Genomic DNA, 18,387 nt, shown 5'->3' with positions numbered 1-18,387 from the left:
AAACACACTCCAAAATTTTGTTGAAAGCCTTTCCAAGAAGAGTGGAAACTTTTTTTAGCTGAAGAGGGGAGCCAACTTCATTTGAATGTCTATGGATTTAGAATGAAATGTCAGAAAAGCTCCTGTAAATGTAATGCCCCAAGTATATACTATATAAATTTACACTATACTATACTATTTGGGGATTGTTTGTATAATTGGACTTTGAATTGATCTGGGACCTTATTTCTTCTATGAGTGATATGGATTTATATTACAAACTGTATGTTTTTAGCATTATTGGATTTTTATCTATTTTTTTTCTATGTGTATTGTTTGTTGGGGTGGATAATTGTATTTATACACAGGTTATATACAGTGTAGATGAGCTCAATTCATTTGTTTGGTGGAAAGAGTTGGTTAACCAGTATAGTTGTGTACTTCCATAATTGATACGGTTGAATAGAAAAAGGCCTAACCTGTAATCCTATAGTGCTGAACCAGAGGAAGGCAAACATGCCTATTTGGTGAATGATGCCTTTAAAAGCTGGACGCATTTATAACCATTTAGCATTTGGGTATATTTTTAATTATTGGGCATAGATTGACAAGATATGTCATACATGTCTTAAAAATGCAGGTCCCAGCATTGAAACTCTCAGAAAAAAAAACTACAGCGAGTAGTGTTTTTATCGGCTGTGTGATTCTTCCACTGTAATACATGTCTTTTATTGCAGGACTATGTTTATCCAGAAGTCAGTGACCGCCAGTTCCTACATATCTTCTACAAGAAAGCCAAAGTGAAAAAATTTGATATTGAGAAGTATAACAAGTTGAAGAATGAGCTTGCAGAGGTTTGTGTTAGATTTAGTTTATCAAAATCTATACTGCGTTTTGGTTACATTGAGTGTCTCTTTTGTGCCCGTAGTGCTAGATTCTGTTGACTTTATAATGACCTACAAAATGAACTTTATCCTGGTTTATGGCAAGGAGTGTCTTAGTGCTTATCAGGACTTTTCTTTTTTCTTGTAGATCGAGGAAAGCTTAAGGCGGCTGAGAAATCCTCTACAGCTGAAATTGCCCATTGAACAATTATGTGAGAGGGGGTAGATTTAGATTTTTTTTTATGCAGTATAGATCATTTTTCATGCTTGAAATAATTTTGTAAAATAAACTGGAATCTTTTATCACTCCTTTCAGAGACCACAATAAAACATACATGACCTAAGGTAGACTCATTTTTGTATCCTTTCTCTAAATTTCCACAGTTCTTGTCTTTACTTTTGTACATTTATATGTATAATTAAGACTTTCTTTTCCGCCTCAAAAAGGATATGTTTTATTAGTAATTTCCAAATTATTTGGCTATCGTGTGATGAATGGTACAGTCTTTTGCTGGTCTGGTTTAGAAAACTTTTAGAAAACTTTTTTTTTTACCCAGTTCTGTCAGTAGAATACTAAAACTTTTCAGAAGATGGCGATGCAAAAACAATCAATTTCTCTATATCTATCCATCTATCTATATATTCTGTGTTATACAAAATACCACAATAAAGGGTAAACCACCAGGTGTAAATAAACATCAATTGCATAGAAAAACACCAGGCCTAGATGTATATCAAAATATATGATTTTTTATTAGATAAAATATACATATAACTAGACAAACATAACGACATGCAATACATATGGGGGAACTAATAAACCAAAGAAGCACAGTAGGAGAGGGATGTATGAGTACATATAAATACCGTCACAAGACCAAAGTACCATGTACTGTGTATATATATGAAACACAGGCATAGGAGTAGAGTCATAATACTATATACAGGTGCACTGCACAGCAAATCAGTTAGACGCCACACATAACACTGCACACATAGAAAGCCATATAGGCCACAGACATGAACTTAATGTAAATCGATATTATCCCATCCTACCAGACCGTGCTCCTAAATCGACGTGCGTTTCGCCCAACCAGGGCTTTGTCAAGGCTTTGTCCCTTGACAAAGCCCTGTTTGGGCGAAACGTGCGTCGAGTTAGGAGCTCCTAATTAAAACAATTCTCAAGAAAAACTTGAAGGGTTAATAGACTTCCCAAATTCGCTAATGCTGATTTGAATTATTTGAGGGTGCAGTTTTGAAAATGGGGTGATTTACGGGGATTCCTAATATATAGGCTTTTAAATTCTCTTCAGAACTGTAGTCCCTAAATGGGTTTGAGAAATTTTCTTATAAATCTGGAAAATCACTGTTAGGGTGCATTCACACTGAGTAAACGCTAGCTTATTCTGAACGTAAAACACGTTCAGAATAAGCGGCGTCTAAAGCAGCTCCATTCATTTCTATGGGAGCGGGGATACGAGCGCTCCCCATAGAAATGAATGGGCTGCTTCTTTCACTCCGTGCAGTCCCATTGAAGTGAATGGGGAGTGCCGGCGTGTACGCTCCGGCATGAGCAGAGCTTGCCGTATACGCCGGCACTCCCCATTCACTTCAATGGGACTGCACGGAGTGAAAGAAGCAGCCCATTCATTTCTATGGGGAGCGCTCGTATCCCCGCTCCCATAGAAATGAATGGAGCTGCTTTAGACGCCGCTTATTCTGAACGTGTTTTACGTTCAGAATAAGCTAGCGTTTACTCAGTGTGAATTCACCCTTAAACTTGTAAATTTTCTAAGGTCCCAAATCATTAAAAGTACAAAGTGTATCAGCAGCTTTAGGTACTGCAGCACTGTCCTACTGAAATCTATCTGACTACACGTCGGACCCCCGCAGGTGTGATTTGATAGCATATTCAAAGACTATACCATCAATATTAGAAAGTAAATAACCACTTAGAAAATATGCATTGTTTCTAGTAATATTATATTCATTTATCATATGATAGTAAGATTTTTGTGGTAAGATGTTTAAACTTGAGTGGGCTTTGTATTATGTGGCCATTGCAATTTGGGGGAAAGAAGGGGGAATGTGTTTATATTACAAGAACTAGTAAACTTGGAAAACCACTCCAGAGTTACAATTAGTATAACAATGGTATAACCAGCAGGTGGCGACATATCCACAACAATAGCACCAGTGGCATAATCCGAGGAAAGACCCATTCTGATAAATGAATGCTTATGGGGTGACTGTAAATAACCCCATCATACGCACGCATCACATTGAGAGCAATAGGTAAAAAAGCCTCCCATTGATTTCAATGGGGAGCGCGCGCATGCCGGCATCCATTCAAGTCAATGGGATCTGTTTTTTACACCGCTCACTCTGCATGAGTTTTACGTTCAGAATGAGCAAGCATAACTCCGGGTGCAGGCTCCCTTAGACTTAAAGAGGACCTTTCACCACTTTCGGGCACATGCAGTGTTATATACTGCTGGAAAGCTGACAGTGCGCTGAATTCAGTGCACTGTCGGCTTTCCCGATCTGTGCCCGGTGTAAAGAGCTTACGGTGCCGGTACCGTAGTGCTCTATGGTCAGAAGGGCGTTTCTGACCATTAGCCAGAGACGTCCTTCTGCCTCGTGGCGCCAATCACGCTGTGCTGTGGAGCCGGGAGGAACGCCCCCTCCCTCTGCTCACAGCGCTCGTCCATAGACGAGCATTATCAGGAGCGGGAGGGGGGAGTTCCTCCCCGCTCCACAGCACAGCGTGATTGGCGCCACGAGGCAGAAGGACGTCTCTGGCTAATGGTCAGAAACGCCCTTCTGACCATAGAGCACTACAGTACCGGCACCGTAAGCTCTTTACATCGGGCACAGATCGGGAAAGCCGACAGTGCGCTGAATTCAGCGCACTGTCAGCTTTCCAGCAGTATATAACACTGCATGTGCCCAAAAGTGGTGAAAGGTCCTCTTTAAAACACAGTGAATATATTTGTAGCTATTACCTTGAATGATTAGTTTTCCCAATATTCATGTTTCTCAAAACAACCCTCCACAGGAGTTAGGGATCTGCCCCCCCCCCCCCCCACACACACACACACACACACACACACCTCCAACAGACTTCAGGTTTTTTTTTTACCTGTGTCTATTAGAGATCATGAGGTGTTGGCAGGAGTGCTGGAAGCAGAAATGATTTCTTATAGCTTATCTCTTGGACTTCAGATCGTTCCTGGGGTCTTCCTGCATCACACAGAAATGGAATGTGACAAAGTGGACATATTTTCAGATCAGAAGAATACCAAAATCTCACTGTTCTCTTTAAATCCCAAAGACAAGAGTCTTAGTATAGACTTCCTTGTTCACAGCTGTAAATTTTACCTGGAACCTTGCAGAAAATGAATAGGGACTGGTCCACAGATCTTCTGATCGTCCCATATTGGCCAAAAAGAGCATGGTTCAGGAAATGAAAGAACCTAAAAGTAACAGAACCTCGGATATTACCAATTTTTACCATCTTTACCGGGGTCTATTTTTACCATGCAGATCCTTGGAAATTGAAACAAGCAGCATGGCCTCTGAGGCCTTCATCCTAAAATATAAGGGGCTATCTGATGCATTAATACATAATTTACAAGAAAGCAGGAAGTATGGAAGACATTTCTTTGACATATTCAATCCCTATATTTCTAAAATACTAGATTTTCTTCATGGTGGTTTAGACCATTGTCTTAGACTCACTACATTGAAAATCCAGCTGGTAGCTGTAAGTCCTTATTTTGATCAGTGCTTAGATTCCTATTTGTACAGTTCTGGGGAGCTAACAAGGGCCAAAAAGCCTCCAAATGTACTATTGCCTTATGGTAAAAAAAAAAAAAAAAAAGGTAATCACAGAAACCTACAAAACCCAAGACCAGTAAACTTGAGAGCTCACTCTACAACAGGAGTCGAGAAACTTTTTGGCTGAGAGAGCCATGAGCGCCACATATTTTAAAATGGAATTCTGTGAGAGCCATATAATATGTGTAAAACTAAATACAAATGTGTTCATTTTATGTAAGACCAACCAGTGTAAAACTGGTTACCAGAATTGTATGTAGTGGGAGTGTTACCTGTATTCTGTCGCTGACTCACTGTTGCGGCTGCTGACTCCCGCCAATGGAGTTTAAAATGGCGTTGCTGCTTCTGATCCGCACCACAGTGCATGAGTGAGTGGAGCTCAGTTGCTGTTAGACTGGGGTGAAGAGAACGCCGGCTATACCTGCTGGTGAGCTTGTCTCCAGTCTGCTGTTCCCATTCGTGAGGTACAGTCACTGCTACTTTTGCTCCACTACGGTCGTGTCCATGGTGTAATATCAGTGGCAGTTAGATGAGCGGTCACTCGTCTGGGGTCTTTTAAAGTGGTTTATGGAAGTCGGGAAGGGCTTAACTGAGCCGTTTTCTTCTCCTCTCCTCAGAGCTGATTTACTATACATCCGGTGCCATGTAGGTCCAGGCCACGCCCCCATGAGAATGTTTTATATTTTTTTTTATTTTTATTTTTTTTTTATTAAAGATTTGTCTGCGAGCCTGATGTAGCCATCAAAAGAGCCACATCTGGCTCGTGAGCCATAGGTTCCCGTCCCCTGATCTACAATAATGGAATCTATGTATTGGGCAGGAAAATAAGGAGCTTCTCTTGATCAAATATGCAGGTCTACAACTTGGTCGTCTTTGTGCACATTTACCCTTAACCCTGTCTAAGCCTCTCACCTCTGCCAGATCAGTCCTCTCTGCGCCAAGCTGACGAAATGCAAATACATCGAAACGGCTGTCCTTGGCTGAGAAGACTGTATCTGGTATAATCCCAACATCATTGCAAACAAAGGCCTCTGAGAAGGTCGGCATGATGTTAAAGGGAGCGCCCTCTATTGGTTTGCTTGACTGAGACTCTGTCTTCCTAATTACATCATGGAAGACAGACTTGCACATTCTCAGTCAGCGCCCTCTATTGGTGTGCATACTTGAGGCACTGACATCCTAATTACATAATGGAAGTCAGATTTGCATATTCTTCCCATGTTCCTTTGCAGTGGAGCGCTCATGGCTTAATAAGACTCCACAAACCTATATGGTGGTCTCTCCCTATGAAGTGACGATATCCCCTTAACTATGTTTATGATGTAATAGATATGTTCTAGTGTATTAATGTATTTGTTAAACACTAAGGTGTGGAAGGCGGGGGAGCCTTTTAACCTCTTGTACTTGTCTGTATTAGAGGTGGAGCCCTGACTCCTGTGGTGCTGTCATGGAGGGTTTCCTAGAAACTGAATTACCGATAAGTCTAATTCTATTTTCCACAATTAGTTTGCTAACTTTGGTTAGAGGAATTCTGGTCTCAATACTAATGCCTGTAGTATGAGGGCTATAGCTTTATTATCATTCTATATTGGTGTAAAATTTGCATTGTATTCTGTAACCCCAGAGTTACGCCACCAGCCTAGATATTAGTGCTACATTGCTCCCATAACTCCAATTTACTTATATGGGATTTTGGAAACAGTGTGGCACAGCTGTTTTCAGCCATTAAGAAACTCCCAACCTCGTGGCAGAGAATTAGAGCCCCATGTTCACATTTCAGCCATGGCTTCCTGAGATGGAAATACCCTATTAAAGGTATAATCACATCTGGGCATTTATGGCTATGCCCACAGAGAATGCCATAAATGTTGATAGTAGCTTCCACTTCTGGGACCCATACCTGTCTTGAGAATGGGGGTCCTCTGAACCAGTCCTTGTGGTCAGGGAGAGGTGGTCTCTCCCTGCATTCATACCGGAGTTCAGAAAATAGCCAAGGATTCGACCTGCTCAGCTTTTTTTCGGCCATCTATCCTTTCCATGAAGTAACAAGCCAAGGTTCGGGGTCAATATAGATGTAGGGACCAACATCTATGGAACATTTATGACGTATCTTGTGGATATACTCATAGATGTCCAGGAATAACTCTTTATGAACTGCATTAAACTAGTTCAGGAAAAAAAGGACCTGAAGTCTGTAGAGGTTTACAGACAATAGATAGCGAGCAAAACCCTCAGAATGCCGGTCCTAAGAATCTAGACGGTTAAGACCTAGACCTCAGCCTTAAATAAATATCATACCATTCAAATCAATAGGTTTAATGACATCTGGGCACCATGGGATTATTACTGAGTGCCATATGATTTGTCCATTTGTGAACTTCCTTTTCATGGGCAACTACTTCAGGTGTGGTTTGCCCAAAACACTGGGACAGTTTTCTAGTGTAAAAATTTTGCAATGCAGGGGTTTTTGTGCCAAAGATACGTGGTGTAAAAGGGGGTGTAGTGTGTCTGTCTGGGGCCATCTGATGTAAATGATGAGTTAAATTTTATACCAGTTACAAGCTGGTGTATATTTTGGTCTAAGGGCGCAGACTGCTGGAGGACGCACTTAAAGGGGTTGTCTGGGGAGCTTAGATTCATTTACTTGATCCAGCAGATTTTGGATGATGCACCCAGGGGTTACAGCCTTGTCCAGACTCCCAGGTCACATGATTGGAAGCAATGCTTCACCACCTGAGTTGCTCTACCCCAAGGTGGCTCCTCCCCTTCCTCCTCATCCTCCTCCGATCTGCTATAGGGGCTGACTATGCATCTATTCATTGAGAGTCTGCAAGATCAGGTAACTCAATGTAAACTCTATGGACAACCCCTTTGATTGATGATAAGATGTGAGCCTCCTCTAGGAGCATAGGGATAGCAAGATGAAGTATATGCCAGTCTTGATAGCTTCTTTTAGCTTGTTGTTCCAGAATTTCTGTTGCGAGTATGATTAGACTGTGGCCTAAATCTAGTTAGAGCTAAACTTTTTTTCGACTTCCTAGTCAAGTAGATGTGGCTTCTCAGGAAAAGGGGGCGTGGTTTAAATGCAACAAAGTTATTCCCTAAAATTCTGTAAATGTAGTCGAGACAATCTATAGATACGCCAGATTTAATATCCAGCATCTGCCTATTTCTAGACCGCCTAGGTTTACTCTAACTAATAATAAATCTTCGGCCCTGTGCTTCTTAATGTCCCGTCCTATCCTGATTGCAACAACAATCATGTCCTACATCATGTAAATGTCCTATTATATGGAACTTGTACCCGAAAATTGCATTCACATCACTTCAGTGATTTTGAAGAAGAAATGAAAATTGTTTGTGTTTTCTATCTGGTAATGGCGGCACTTGGCGAGCTTTTCTTTGCACAAAGCATCTTTCAGTCCAGCTCTGTTTTAATTTTCTGCTCCAGTAACCCTGCTGATTCTCATCCTGACCTTTTAGTAGTAGACATCACAAGTGGCAGAAAATGTTGTATAACACAATTAGAACTTGCAACCCCGGCTGTTCTGCTCTTTGGAGAGGCTGCCTAGGAATCTGGCAGTCACCTCATTGCAGTACATTTTATCCCTTAGCGATTCTACGTAGAACCTACAGTCAGTTACAATGATTTATTTAGTATCTGACAGCAAACGGTACATTCAACACTCAGGGCTAATGTATGCTGAGTATAAAACCTTCATCTAAAGATACGGATGCCCTACATCAATTGTAGCTTTTAGATGTGTAACAGAAGGCATGCCTGACAGTATTCCCAAGTAGATGACTGGCACCACAACTCTTGTCATTACAAGTGGCAAAACGGGGGCCTATATTATGCCTACAAATTCGTTAATGCTTTTCCCCCAGATCTTCAAGATAATACTTCCCAACACGTCCTGCTCTGCAGCTATTGGATAACATCACTCAACAGATTTCACATCTGCTGGCCCCTTGCATGTATTCTACCCATAAGGGTTCGGGGCAAGGGGAGCGTATTTTGGTCCTGATTTTGAAGCCGCGTAAGAATAGGACCAAAATATGCCTTCCGCGACCCCCGACAGTCGCGGCACTCCGGTCAAGAGTAGGCCCGAACGAATGGGCCTAGCCCTGAGGCTGCTGCCTCGAGGCGGACGCCGTGGCTGAATCAGCCACGGAATCCGCCTGAAGAAAGGGCAGCTTGCTTCTTTTTTCTGTGAGCTAGCGGTCTACATAGACCGCTATTGGGAGGGGGCGGATTATGACATGGATTCAGCACCAAAATCAGCCCCCTCTTGCCCCGTGTGAACGGGACCTTAATACTTGTAATACATGGAGATTAGAGATGAGCGAACAGTGTTCTATCGAACTCATGTTCGATCGGATATTAGGCTGTTCGGCATGTTCGAATCGAATCGAACACTGCGTGGTAAAGTGCGCCATTACTCGATTCCCCTCCCACCTTCCCTGGCGCCTTTTTTGCTCCAATAACAGCGCAGGGTAGGTGGGACAGGAACTACGACACCGGTGACGTTGAAAAAAGTAGGCAAAACCCATTGGCTGCCGAAAACATGTGACCTCTAATTTAAAAGAACAGCGCCGCCCAGGTTCGCGTCATTCTGAGCTTGCAATTCACCGGGGATGGAGGTTTCCGTCCAGCTAGCTAGGGCTTAGATTCTGGGTAGGCAGGGACAGGCTAGATAGGAAGGAGAAGACAACCAACAGCTCTTATAAGAGCTAAATTCCAGGGAGAAGCTTGTCAGTGTAACGTGGCACTGACGGGCTCAATCGCCGCAACCCAGCTTTCCCAGGATCCTGAATGGAATACACTGACAGTGTATTCCCGTATACCCCATATATACACCCGATACCCGTTCCAACGGTGTGCCCCCCCACCTTCACCCCAGAAATACCCTGCAAGTCCCCTAGCAATAGAATTGGGGCTATATACACCCACTATTTTTGCTACTGCCATATAGTGCCATTGTCTCACTGGGAATTCAAAGAATATATTGGGGTTATAAATACCCTCATTTCTTGCTACTGGTATATAGTGCCATTGTCTGACTGGGAATTCAAAGAATATATTGGGGTTATAAATACCCTCATTTCTTGCTACTGGTATATAGTGCCATTGTCTGACTGGGAATTCAAAGAATATATTGGGCTTACATATAACTTCAATTCCAGGGAGAAGCTTGTCAGTGTAACGTGGCACTGACGGGCTCAATCGCCGCAACCCAGCTTTCCCAGGATCCTGAATGGAATACACTGACAGTGTATTACCGTATACCCCATATATACACCCCAAATCCCCGTTCCAACGGTGTGCCCCCCCACCTTCACCTCAGAAATACCCTGCAAGTCCCCTAGCAATAAAATTGGGGCTATATACACCCACAATTTTTGCTACTGGTATATAGTGCCATTGTCTGACTGGGAATTCAAAGAATATATTGGGGTTACGTGCACCCACAATTTTTGCTACTGGTATATAGTGCCATTGTCTGACTGGGAATTCAAAGAATATATTGGGGTTACGTGCACCCACAATTTTTGCTACTGGTATATAGTGCCATTGTCTGACTGGGAATTCAAAGAATATATTGGGGTTACGTGCACCCACAATTTTTGCTACTGGTATATAGTGCCAGTTTCTGACTGGGAATTCAAAGAATATATTGGGGTTACATGCACCCACAATTTTTGCTACTGCTATATAGTGCCATTGTCTGACTGGGAATTCAAAGAATATATTGGGGTTACGTGCACCCACAATTTTTGCTACTGGTATATAGTGCCAGTTTCTGACTGGGAATTCAAAGAATATATTGGGGTTACGTGCACCCACAATTTTTGCTACTGGTATATAGTGCCATTGTCTGACTGGGAATTCAAAGAATATATTGGGGTTACGTGCACCCACAATTTTTGCTACTGGTATATAGTGCCATTGTCTGACTGGGAATTCAAAGAATATATTGGGGTTATGTGCACCCACAATTTTTGCTACTGCTATATAGTGCCATTGTCTGACTGGGAATTCAAAGAATATATTGGGGTTACGTGCACCCACAATTTTTGCTACTGGTATATAGTGCCAGTTTCTGACTGGTAATTCAAAGAATATATTGGGGTTACGTGCACCCACAATTTTTGCTACTGCTATATAGTGCCATTGTCTGACTGGGAATTCAAAAAATATATTGGGGTTATGTGCACCCACAATTTTTGCTACTGGTATATAGTGCCAGTTTCTGACTGGTAATTCAAAGAATATATTGGGGTTACGTGCACCCACAATTTTTGCTACTGCTATATAGTGCCATTGTCTGACTGGGAATTCAAAGAATATATTGGGGTTACATGCACCCACAATTTTTGCTACTGGTATATAGTGCCAGTTTCTGACTGGGAATTCAAAGAATATATTGGGGTTACGTGCACCCACAATTTTTGCTACTGCTATATAGTGCCATTGTCTGACTGGGAATTCAAAGAATATATTGGGGTTACGTGCACCCACAATTTTTGCTACTGGTATATAGTGACAGTTTCTGACTGGGAATTCAAAGAATATATTGGGGTTACGTGCACCCACAATTTTTGCTACTGGTATATAGTGCCATTGTCTGACTGGGAATTCAAAGAATATATTGGGGTTATGTGCACCCACAATTTTTGCTACTGGTATATAGTGCCAGTTTCTGACTGGGAATTCAAAGAATATATTGGGGTTACGTGCACCCACAATTTTTGCTACTGCTATATAGTGCCATTGTCTGACTGGGAATTCAAAGAATATATTGGGGTTACGTGCACCCACAATTTTTGCTACTGGTATATAGTGCCATTGTCTGACTGGGAATTCAAAGAATGTATTGGGGTTACGTGCACCCACAATTTTTGCTACTGGTATATAGTGCCAGTTTCTGACTGGGAATTCAAAGAATATATTGGGGTTACGTGCACCCACAATTTTTGCTACTGCTATATAGTGCCAGTTTCTGACTGGGAATTCAAAGAATATATTGGGGTTACGTGCACCCACAATTTTTGCTACTGGTATATTTTGCCAGTTTCTGACTGGGAATTCAAAGAATATATTGGGGTTACGTGCACCCACAATTTTTGCTACTGGTATATAGTGCCATTGTCTGACTGGGAATTCAAAGAATATATTGGGGTTACGTGCACCCACAATTTTTGCTACTGGTATATAGTGCCAGTTTCTGACTGGGAATTCAAAGAATATATTGGGGTTATGTGCACCCACAATTTTTGCTACTGCTATATAGTGCCATTGTCTGACTGGGAATTCAAAGAATATATTGGGGTTACGTGCACCCACAATTTTTGCTACTGGTATATAGTGCCAGTTTCTGACTGGTAATTCAAAGAATATATTGGGGTTACGTGCACCCACAATTTTTGCTACTGCTATATAGTGCCATTGTCTGACTGGGAATTCAAAGAATATATTGGGGTTACGTGCACCCACAATTTTTGCTACTGGTATATAGTGCCAGTTTCTGACTGGGAATTCAAAGAATATATTGGGGTTACGTGCACCCACAATTTTTGCTACTGCTATATAGTGCCATTGTCTGACTGGGAATTCAAAGAATATATTGGGGTTACGTGCACCCACAATTTTTGCTACTGGTATATAGTGACAGTTTCTGACTGGGAATTCAAAGAATATATTGGGGTTACGTGCACCCACAATTTTTGCTACTGGTATATAGTGCCATTGTCTGACTGGGAATTCAAAGAATATATTGGGGTTATGTGCACCCACAATTTTTGCTACTGGTATATAGTGCCAGTTTCTGACTGGGAATTCAAAGAATATATTGGGGTTACGTGCACCCACAATTTTTGCTACTGCTATATAGTGCCATTGTCTGACTGGGAATTCAAAGAATATATTGGGGTTACGTGCACCCACAATTTTTGCTACTGGTATATAGTGCCATTGTCTGACTGGGAATTCAAAGAATATATTGGGGTTACGTGCACCCACAATTTTTGCTACTGGTATATAGTGCCAGTTTCTGACTGGGAATTCAAAGAATGTATTGGGGTTACGTGCACCCACAATTTTTGCTACTGCTATATAGTGCCAGTTTCTGACTGGGAATTCAAAGAATATATTGGGGTTACATGCACCCACAATTTTTGCTACTGGTATATAGTGCCAGTTTCTGACTGGTAATTCAAAGAATATATTGAGGTTACGTGCACCCACAATTTTTGCTACTGGTATATAGTGCCATTGTCTGACTGGGAATTCAAAGAATATATTGGGGTTACGTGCACCCACAATTTTTGCTACTGGTATATAGTGCCATTGTCTGACTGGGAATTCAAAGAATATATTGGGGTTACGTGCACCCACAATTTTTGCTACTGGTATATAGTGCCAGTTTCTGACTGGGAATTCAAAGAATATATTGGGGTTACGTGCACCCACAATTTTTGCTACTGGTATATAGTGCCAGTTTCTGACTGGGAATTCAAAGAATATATTGGGGTTACGTGCACCCACAATTTTTGCTACTGGTATATAGTGCCAGTTTCTGACTGGGAATTCAAAGAATATATTGGGGTTACGTGCACCCACAATTTTTGCTACTGGTATATAGTGCCATTGTCTGACTGGGAATTCAAAGAATATATTGGGGTTATGTGCACCCACAATTTTTGCTACTGGTATATAGTGCCAGTTTCTGACTGGTAATTAAAAGAATATATTGGGGTTACGTGCACCCACAATTTTTGCTACTGGTATATAGTGCCATTGTCTGACTGGGAATTCAAAGAATATATTGGGGTTACATGCACCCACAATTTTTGCTACTGGTATATAGTGCCAGTTTCTGACTGGGAATTCCCCAAATAATTTGGGGATTCATTCACCCTACATCTCAGGCTCTTGCCATATTCACCCAGGTTGTCAGTGCTGCACCAGCTCGTTCCCAGACAGCTCGGCCCGAAAAACACATTACCTATATAGAGGATTTGGACAATGAAGACAACATGTTCTAAATCTAATGTCTGCACCTTCTCCAGAATTAAAATAAAGGCAGCGTTTAACTTTCAAATAGCACTGCACAAAGGAAGATCTTATCAGCTTGTCTCATGACATGCTACTAAAAAGTGTCATTTGTGTATCTTAGTGTAAATATAGTTGTATAAGCTTTTTGGGTTTTAGGCACTGCCAAGTTATTTATTACCACCCGCTCCCTTATAATGATGATGACGCCAAAGTCACTGTGGGTGTTCAGAGCTCACAGCTTTGGTTGACATTTGTCTTGCTCTCTGTCGGTACCAGCTGTCTTTTTGGATACCTTAAAGTTATGTTGACTTTATTAACAGCTATAGAAGCTTTAGCCAGGTTGTGACGGTGTGTAACCCTAACAACACTAAGTGGGATACACATTAATAGTCAGTCTATGTACGCGAAACGTATCACTGAAGTAATTTTTTTTCCCTCTCCCCTAATATAAGAAAGGAACAGACATTAGACCTAGACCGGGGTTCGAGGCTTGTAAAATCCAGTATTATTTGTTCTTCATGATGTGAAATATGTGTTGAAAAGCAACCCAAGATGAAGTCAGCCATGTGTGCCAGTGTGTTACTTGGCATGCCTTTGCTGGGCCCAACTGTAAGGGTCACTCTCCATTTCCTCCATTTTCCACTCCCCTTCACACCATTTGTGGTGAAGCAATGGGATGCACTGAAGTGCACCCTCTAGCCTCATGTGGGACAGGGACATCAGATGCCACTCCAACCCCCTCGTCTTCCTCCGCCAGCCAACGGTGCGAAGATGAGAGGAGTGTGCTCTGAATGTTTTCTGCCTAGCAGAGGCTAGTTCTCACTTACGAAAATGGCCCCACTTTGACCTGTATATCATGCACAATGGTGTAGGTTTCAAAGAAACATGGCACCAACAAGTTGAAAAACGTGGGCCATGCGTGGACCGTGTTTGAGTCTGGCAAGCTCCAGATCTGCTACCAGGTTCCAGCCATTATCACAGGCGCAAAAATGCCAGGCCCCAGGTGTAGCAGGGGAAAAAAAAAAAGCCATCTCAGCCAGGATGGCATCCCTGACCTCGGAGGCACTGTGCTGTCTGTCCCCCAAGCTGATCAGTTTCAGCACGGCCTGCTGACATCTCCCCACACCAGTGTTACAGCGTTTGCCGCTAGTAGCTGGGGTGGAGGTTGCAGCATCGTAGGGTTTCAGTCTACTCCTGCCATGAATTTTGGCCTGGGAGAGGAGATAGGCCACCCCAGTTTGCACCCGGGGACCAGACTCCACCACATTCACCCTGCCTGTCATTAAAGATAAGCACTGCAGCATCCCTAACCACAGGCGCTTGTCCATGTGTCGGTGGTCAAGTGGACCTTGCAGCAAAGCGCAGAGCTCTGGGCCCGACTGATGTTATGGGACACATGCAGGCGCAAGGCAGGGACAGCACACCAAGAGAAGTAGTAACGGCTAGGCCCAGCATAGGGAGGTGCCCCAGCTGCCATCTGCTGACGGAAGGCCTGGGTATCCAGAAGCATAAACAAACACCAACATCTCCAGGGCCAGCAGTTTATCGATGAGGCTGTTAAAGGCTTGGGCATGGGGGTGGGTTGTGTTGTACTTCTGCCTGCAATGAAAAGCTTGGGAGATGTGGAGTGGCTGGGAAGAGGCGCATGATGGTGCAGGCCAAAAGGGCGCATGAGGGTGAACTCCCCAATGTGTCAGAGATAGGTGTGTAGGTGTCCTTGCATCATATACTTGCACCATATTTGGCTTTGGAAGTTAATTTTGTGCCAAAAAGTGGTTAAGACAGCAATCCCTCAGCTACTCCCGTTACACTGTCTATTGACAACTCCAGCACTGAATTTACCATCTGTGGAAGTGGACCACCACTTCTAAGATCCCAAAGGAAGTAGGCAAGAGATGTGCAGTGCAGAAAAAAAGATGAGAAAATAAGTGTAGGCTGTAGAGCACAGAGGGATCGGAGAGGACAGAGCTGGTGTCGGCCAAGTATTCCCACAACATGCGCCTATACTTGTTCCTCCTGGTGACACTAGGCCCCTGAGTGGCAGTAATTTGTCCAGGGGGGCCATTAACGTGTTCCAGACCTAGGAATAAGTCTTCCAACAGGGTAGAGTTTTGCATGCCTTTGCTTCTACCCACTGTTTTTGCTGCTTAGCTTCCCTCCACATCTACACTGCTTTCGCCCCTAAACATCACCCCAGTTTATGCATCTGCTTCTACCCTGTTTTTTTGTTGAATTAGCTTCCCTCCACATCTACACTGCTTTAGCCCCTAAACATCACCCCAGTTTATGCCTTTGCTTCTACCCTGTTTTTTTGTTGAATTAGCTTCCCTCCACATCTACACTGCTTTAGCCCCTAAACATCACCCCAGTTTATGCCTCTGCTTTTACCCCCAGTTTTTTATGCTTAGCTTGCCTCCACATCCACACTGCTTTTGCCCCTACACATTACCCCTATCCATGCCTGTGCCTCTAGCCATAACTCTGCCACCCATGGAAACTCATGGTGCAGAAAGTGAGGGAGCTGACTCTGAGGAACCCTTGGGTTTTGTAGCTGGTACTCCATCAAAGGTCTCTGCTGCTCACACACCCTGCTCAACATATGGTATCTAGGGTTTGAGCGTGTGGTGACCTCGCACAACAGTAGGTGCTTCAGGCAGATGTAGGCCTTGCTGGAGTGTATTGCGGCTAGCTCCAGGTACTGTAGACTTGGGAAAGTGGGTGTCCAAGTGCCCCACTTTCACCCTTATCTCTGCTAATTTGGGGTATGTTTTTAAAAATCGTTGCACCACTAGATTGAACACGTGGGCCAGGCATGGAACGTGTTGGAGGCTGGCAAGCGCCAGAGCCCTCCAACAAGACAAAAAAGCCTGGCCCCAGGGGCAGCGGGGATAAACAAATTGCCATCTCATCCAGGATGGCATCCCTGACCTCAGAGGCAGTGTGCTGTCCATCCCCCAAGCTGATGAGCTTCAGCCCAGCCTGCTGACGTCTCCCCATACCAGTGTTGCAGCGTTTCCAGCTCGTAGCTGGGGTCAATCTAACAGCGGAAGAGGAGGGTGGTGTTTCAGCCCTCCTCCCAGGAATGTTGTGTGGGGAGACAAGTCAGTCTACCACATTTTGCGACCCGGTCCATGCCTCAAGTACATTCAACCACTGTGCCAAGATTAAAAGTTAGCGTCCCTGTCCGCATGCACTTGTCCATTCATAGCTGGTCACGTGGAACTTTTGGGCAAAGCGCTGAACTTAGGGACCGCCTCATGTTTGGGGAAAAGTGCTGGTGTGGACGGCACAGTGAGGTGGCGCAGTAGCCAGCAGGCCCAAAAAGGGCAGAGTGTCCACAAGCCGGGACCCCAACATCTCCTGGGCCAGAATTTTTGAGATGAGGCCGTTGAAGCCTTGGGCATGTGGGTGGGTTGTGCTGTACTTTAGCCTGGAATGAAAGGCCTGGGAGATGGGGAGTCGCATTGCAAAGTGTGTAAACCACACTCAGTTTGTCCTCGACCTATACATTTAGAAATTATCTCCCCCAGCGAGGAACGTGGCCTCGATGGGGGAATTTTTCTAAGGAAGCTAGAAAAGAGGGCATCTTGGGCCTTGCTGGCTCAGGTCTAGCTTCTGTCATGCAGCTGTCTTCTGCCTCTGGACATCCCTTTGCCTCTAGCCACCTTTTTCCCTGCTTAGCTTGCCTCCACATCCACACTGCTTTTGCCCCTAGACATCACCCCAGTCCATGCCTTAGCTTGTACCCCCAGTTTTTGCTGCTTAGCTTGCCTCCACATCCACACTGCTTTTGCCCCTAGACATCACCCTAGTCCATGCCTTAGCTTGTACCCCCAGTTTTTGCTGCTTAGCTTGCCTCCACATCCACACTGCTTTTGCCCCTAGACATCATCCCTATCCATGCCTCTTCCCCTAGCCATAACTCTGCCACCCCTGGAAACTCATGGTGCAGAAACTTTGGGAGCTGACTTTGAGGAACCCTTGGGTTTTGTAGATGGAACTCCATCAAAGGTCTGTGCAGCTCACACACCCTGCTCAAGATATGGTATTGTAGGGTTTCAGCGTGTGTGAATGACGGACAACAGCCTGTGTTTGGACAGATGTAGGCCTTGCTAGAGTGTTTTTAGGCTAGCAGCAACTCCTGTACACTTGCAAAAGTGGGCGCACAAGCGCCGCATTTTCAACAGTAGCTTCGGTACATTTGGGTATGTTTTCAAAAAACATTGCACCACTAGGTTAGACGTGGGCCAAACATGGAACGTGTTGGAGGCTGGCAAGCTCCAGAGCCGCTACCAGGTTCCAGCCATTATCACAGGCGTAAAAATGCCAGGCCCCAGGTGTAGCAGGGAAAAAAAAATGCCACCTGACCTCGGAGGCACTGTGCTGTCTGTCCCCCAAGCTGATGAGCTTCAGCACTGCCTGCTGACGTCTCCCCACACCAGTGTTTTAGCGTTTGCCACTAGTAGCTGGGGTGGAGGTTGCAGCGTCGTAGGGTTTCAGTCTACTCCTGCCATGAATTTTGGCCTGGGAGAGGAGATAGGGTACCTCAGTTTGCACCCCGGGACCAGACTCCACCACATTCACCCTGCCTGTCCTTAAAGATAAGCAGCATCCCTGACCACAGGC

General features: G+C 43.9%; 1 protein-coding gene across 1 annotated transcript in view; it reads left to right on the top strand.

The window, feature by feature from the left end:
• Nucleotides 1-1,207, top strand: part of MCUB (mitochondrial calcium uniporter dominant negative subunit beta) — a 70,621-nt gene extending 69,414 nt beyond the window's left edge. The window contains exons 7-8 of the mRNA XM_075286891.1: nt 717-833; nt 1,012-1,207. Coding sequence (XP_075142992.1) covers nt 717-833; nt 1,012-1,089 — 195 coding nt within the window. The 3' untranslated portion in view covers nt 1,090-1,207. The remainder of the gene's footprint in view (nt 1-716; nt 834-1,011) is intronic.
• The last annotated feature ends 17,180 nt before the right edge of the window (nt 1,208-18,387 follow it).

This window comes from Leptodactylus fuscus, chromosome 1 (genome assembly GCF_031893055.1).
Source record: "Leptodactylus fuscus isolate aLepFus1 chromosome 1, aLepFus1.hap2, whole genome shotgun sequence".
Lineage (NCBI taxonomy): Eukaryota > Metazoa > Chordata > Amphibia > Anura > Leptodactylidae > Leptodactylus > Leptodactylus fuscus.
Note: the sequence above shows the minus strand (reverse complement) of the source record. Positions and strands in the feature narration are given on the sequence as shown.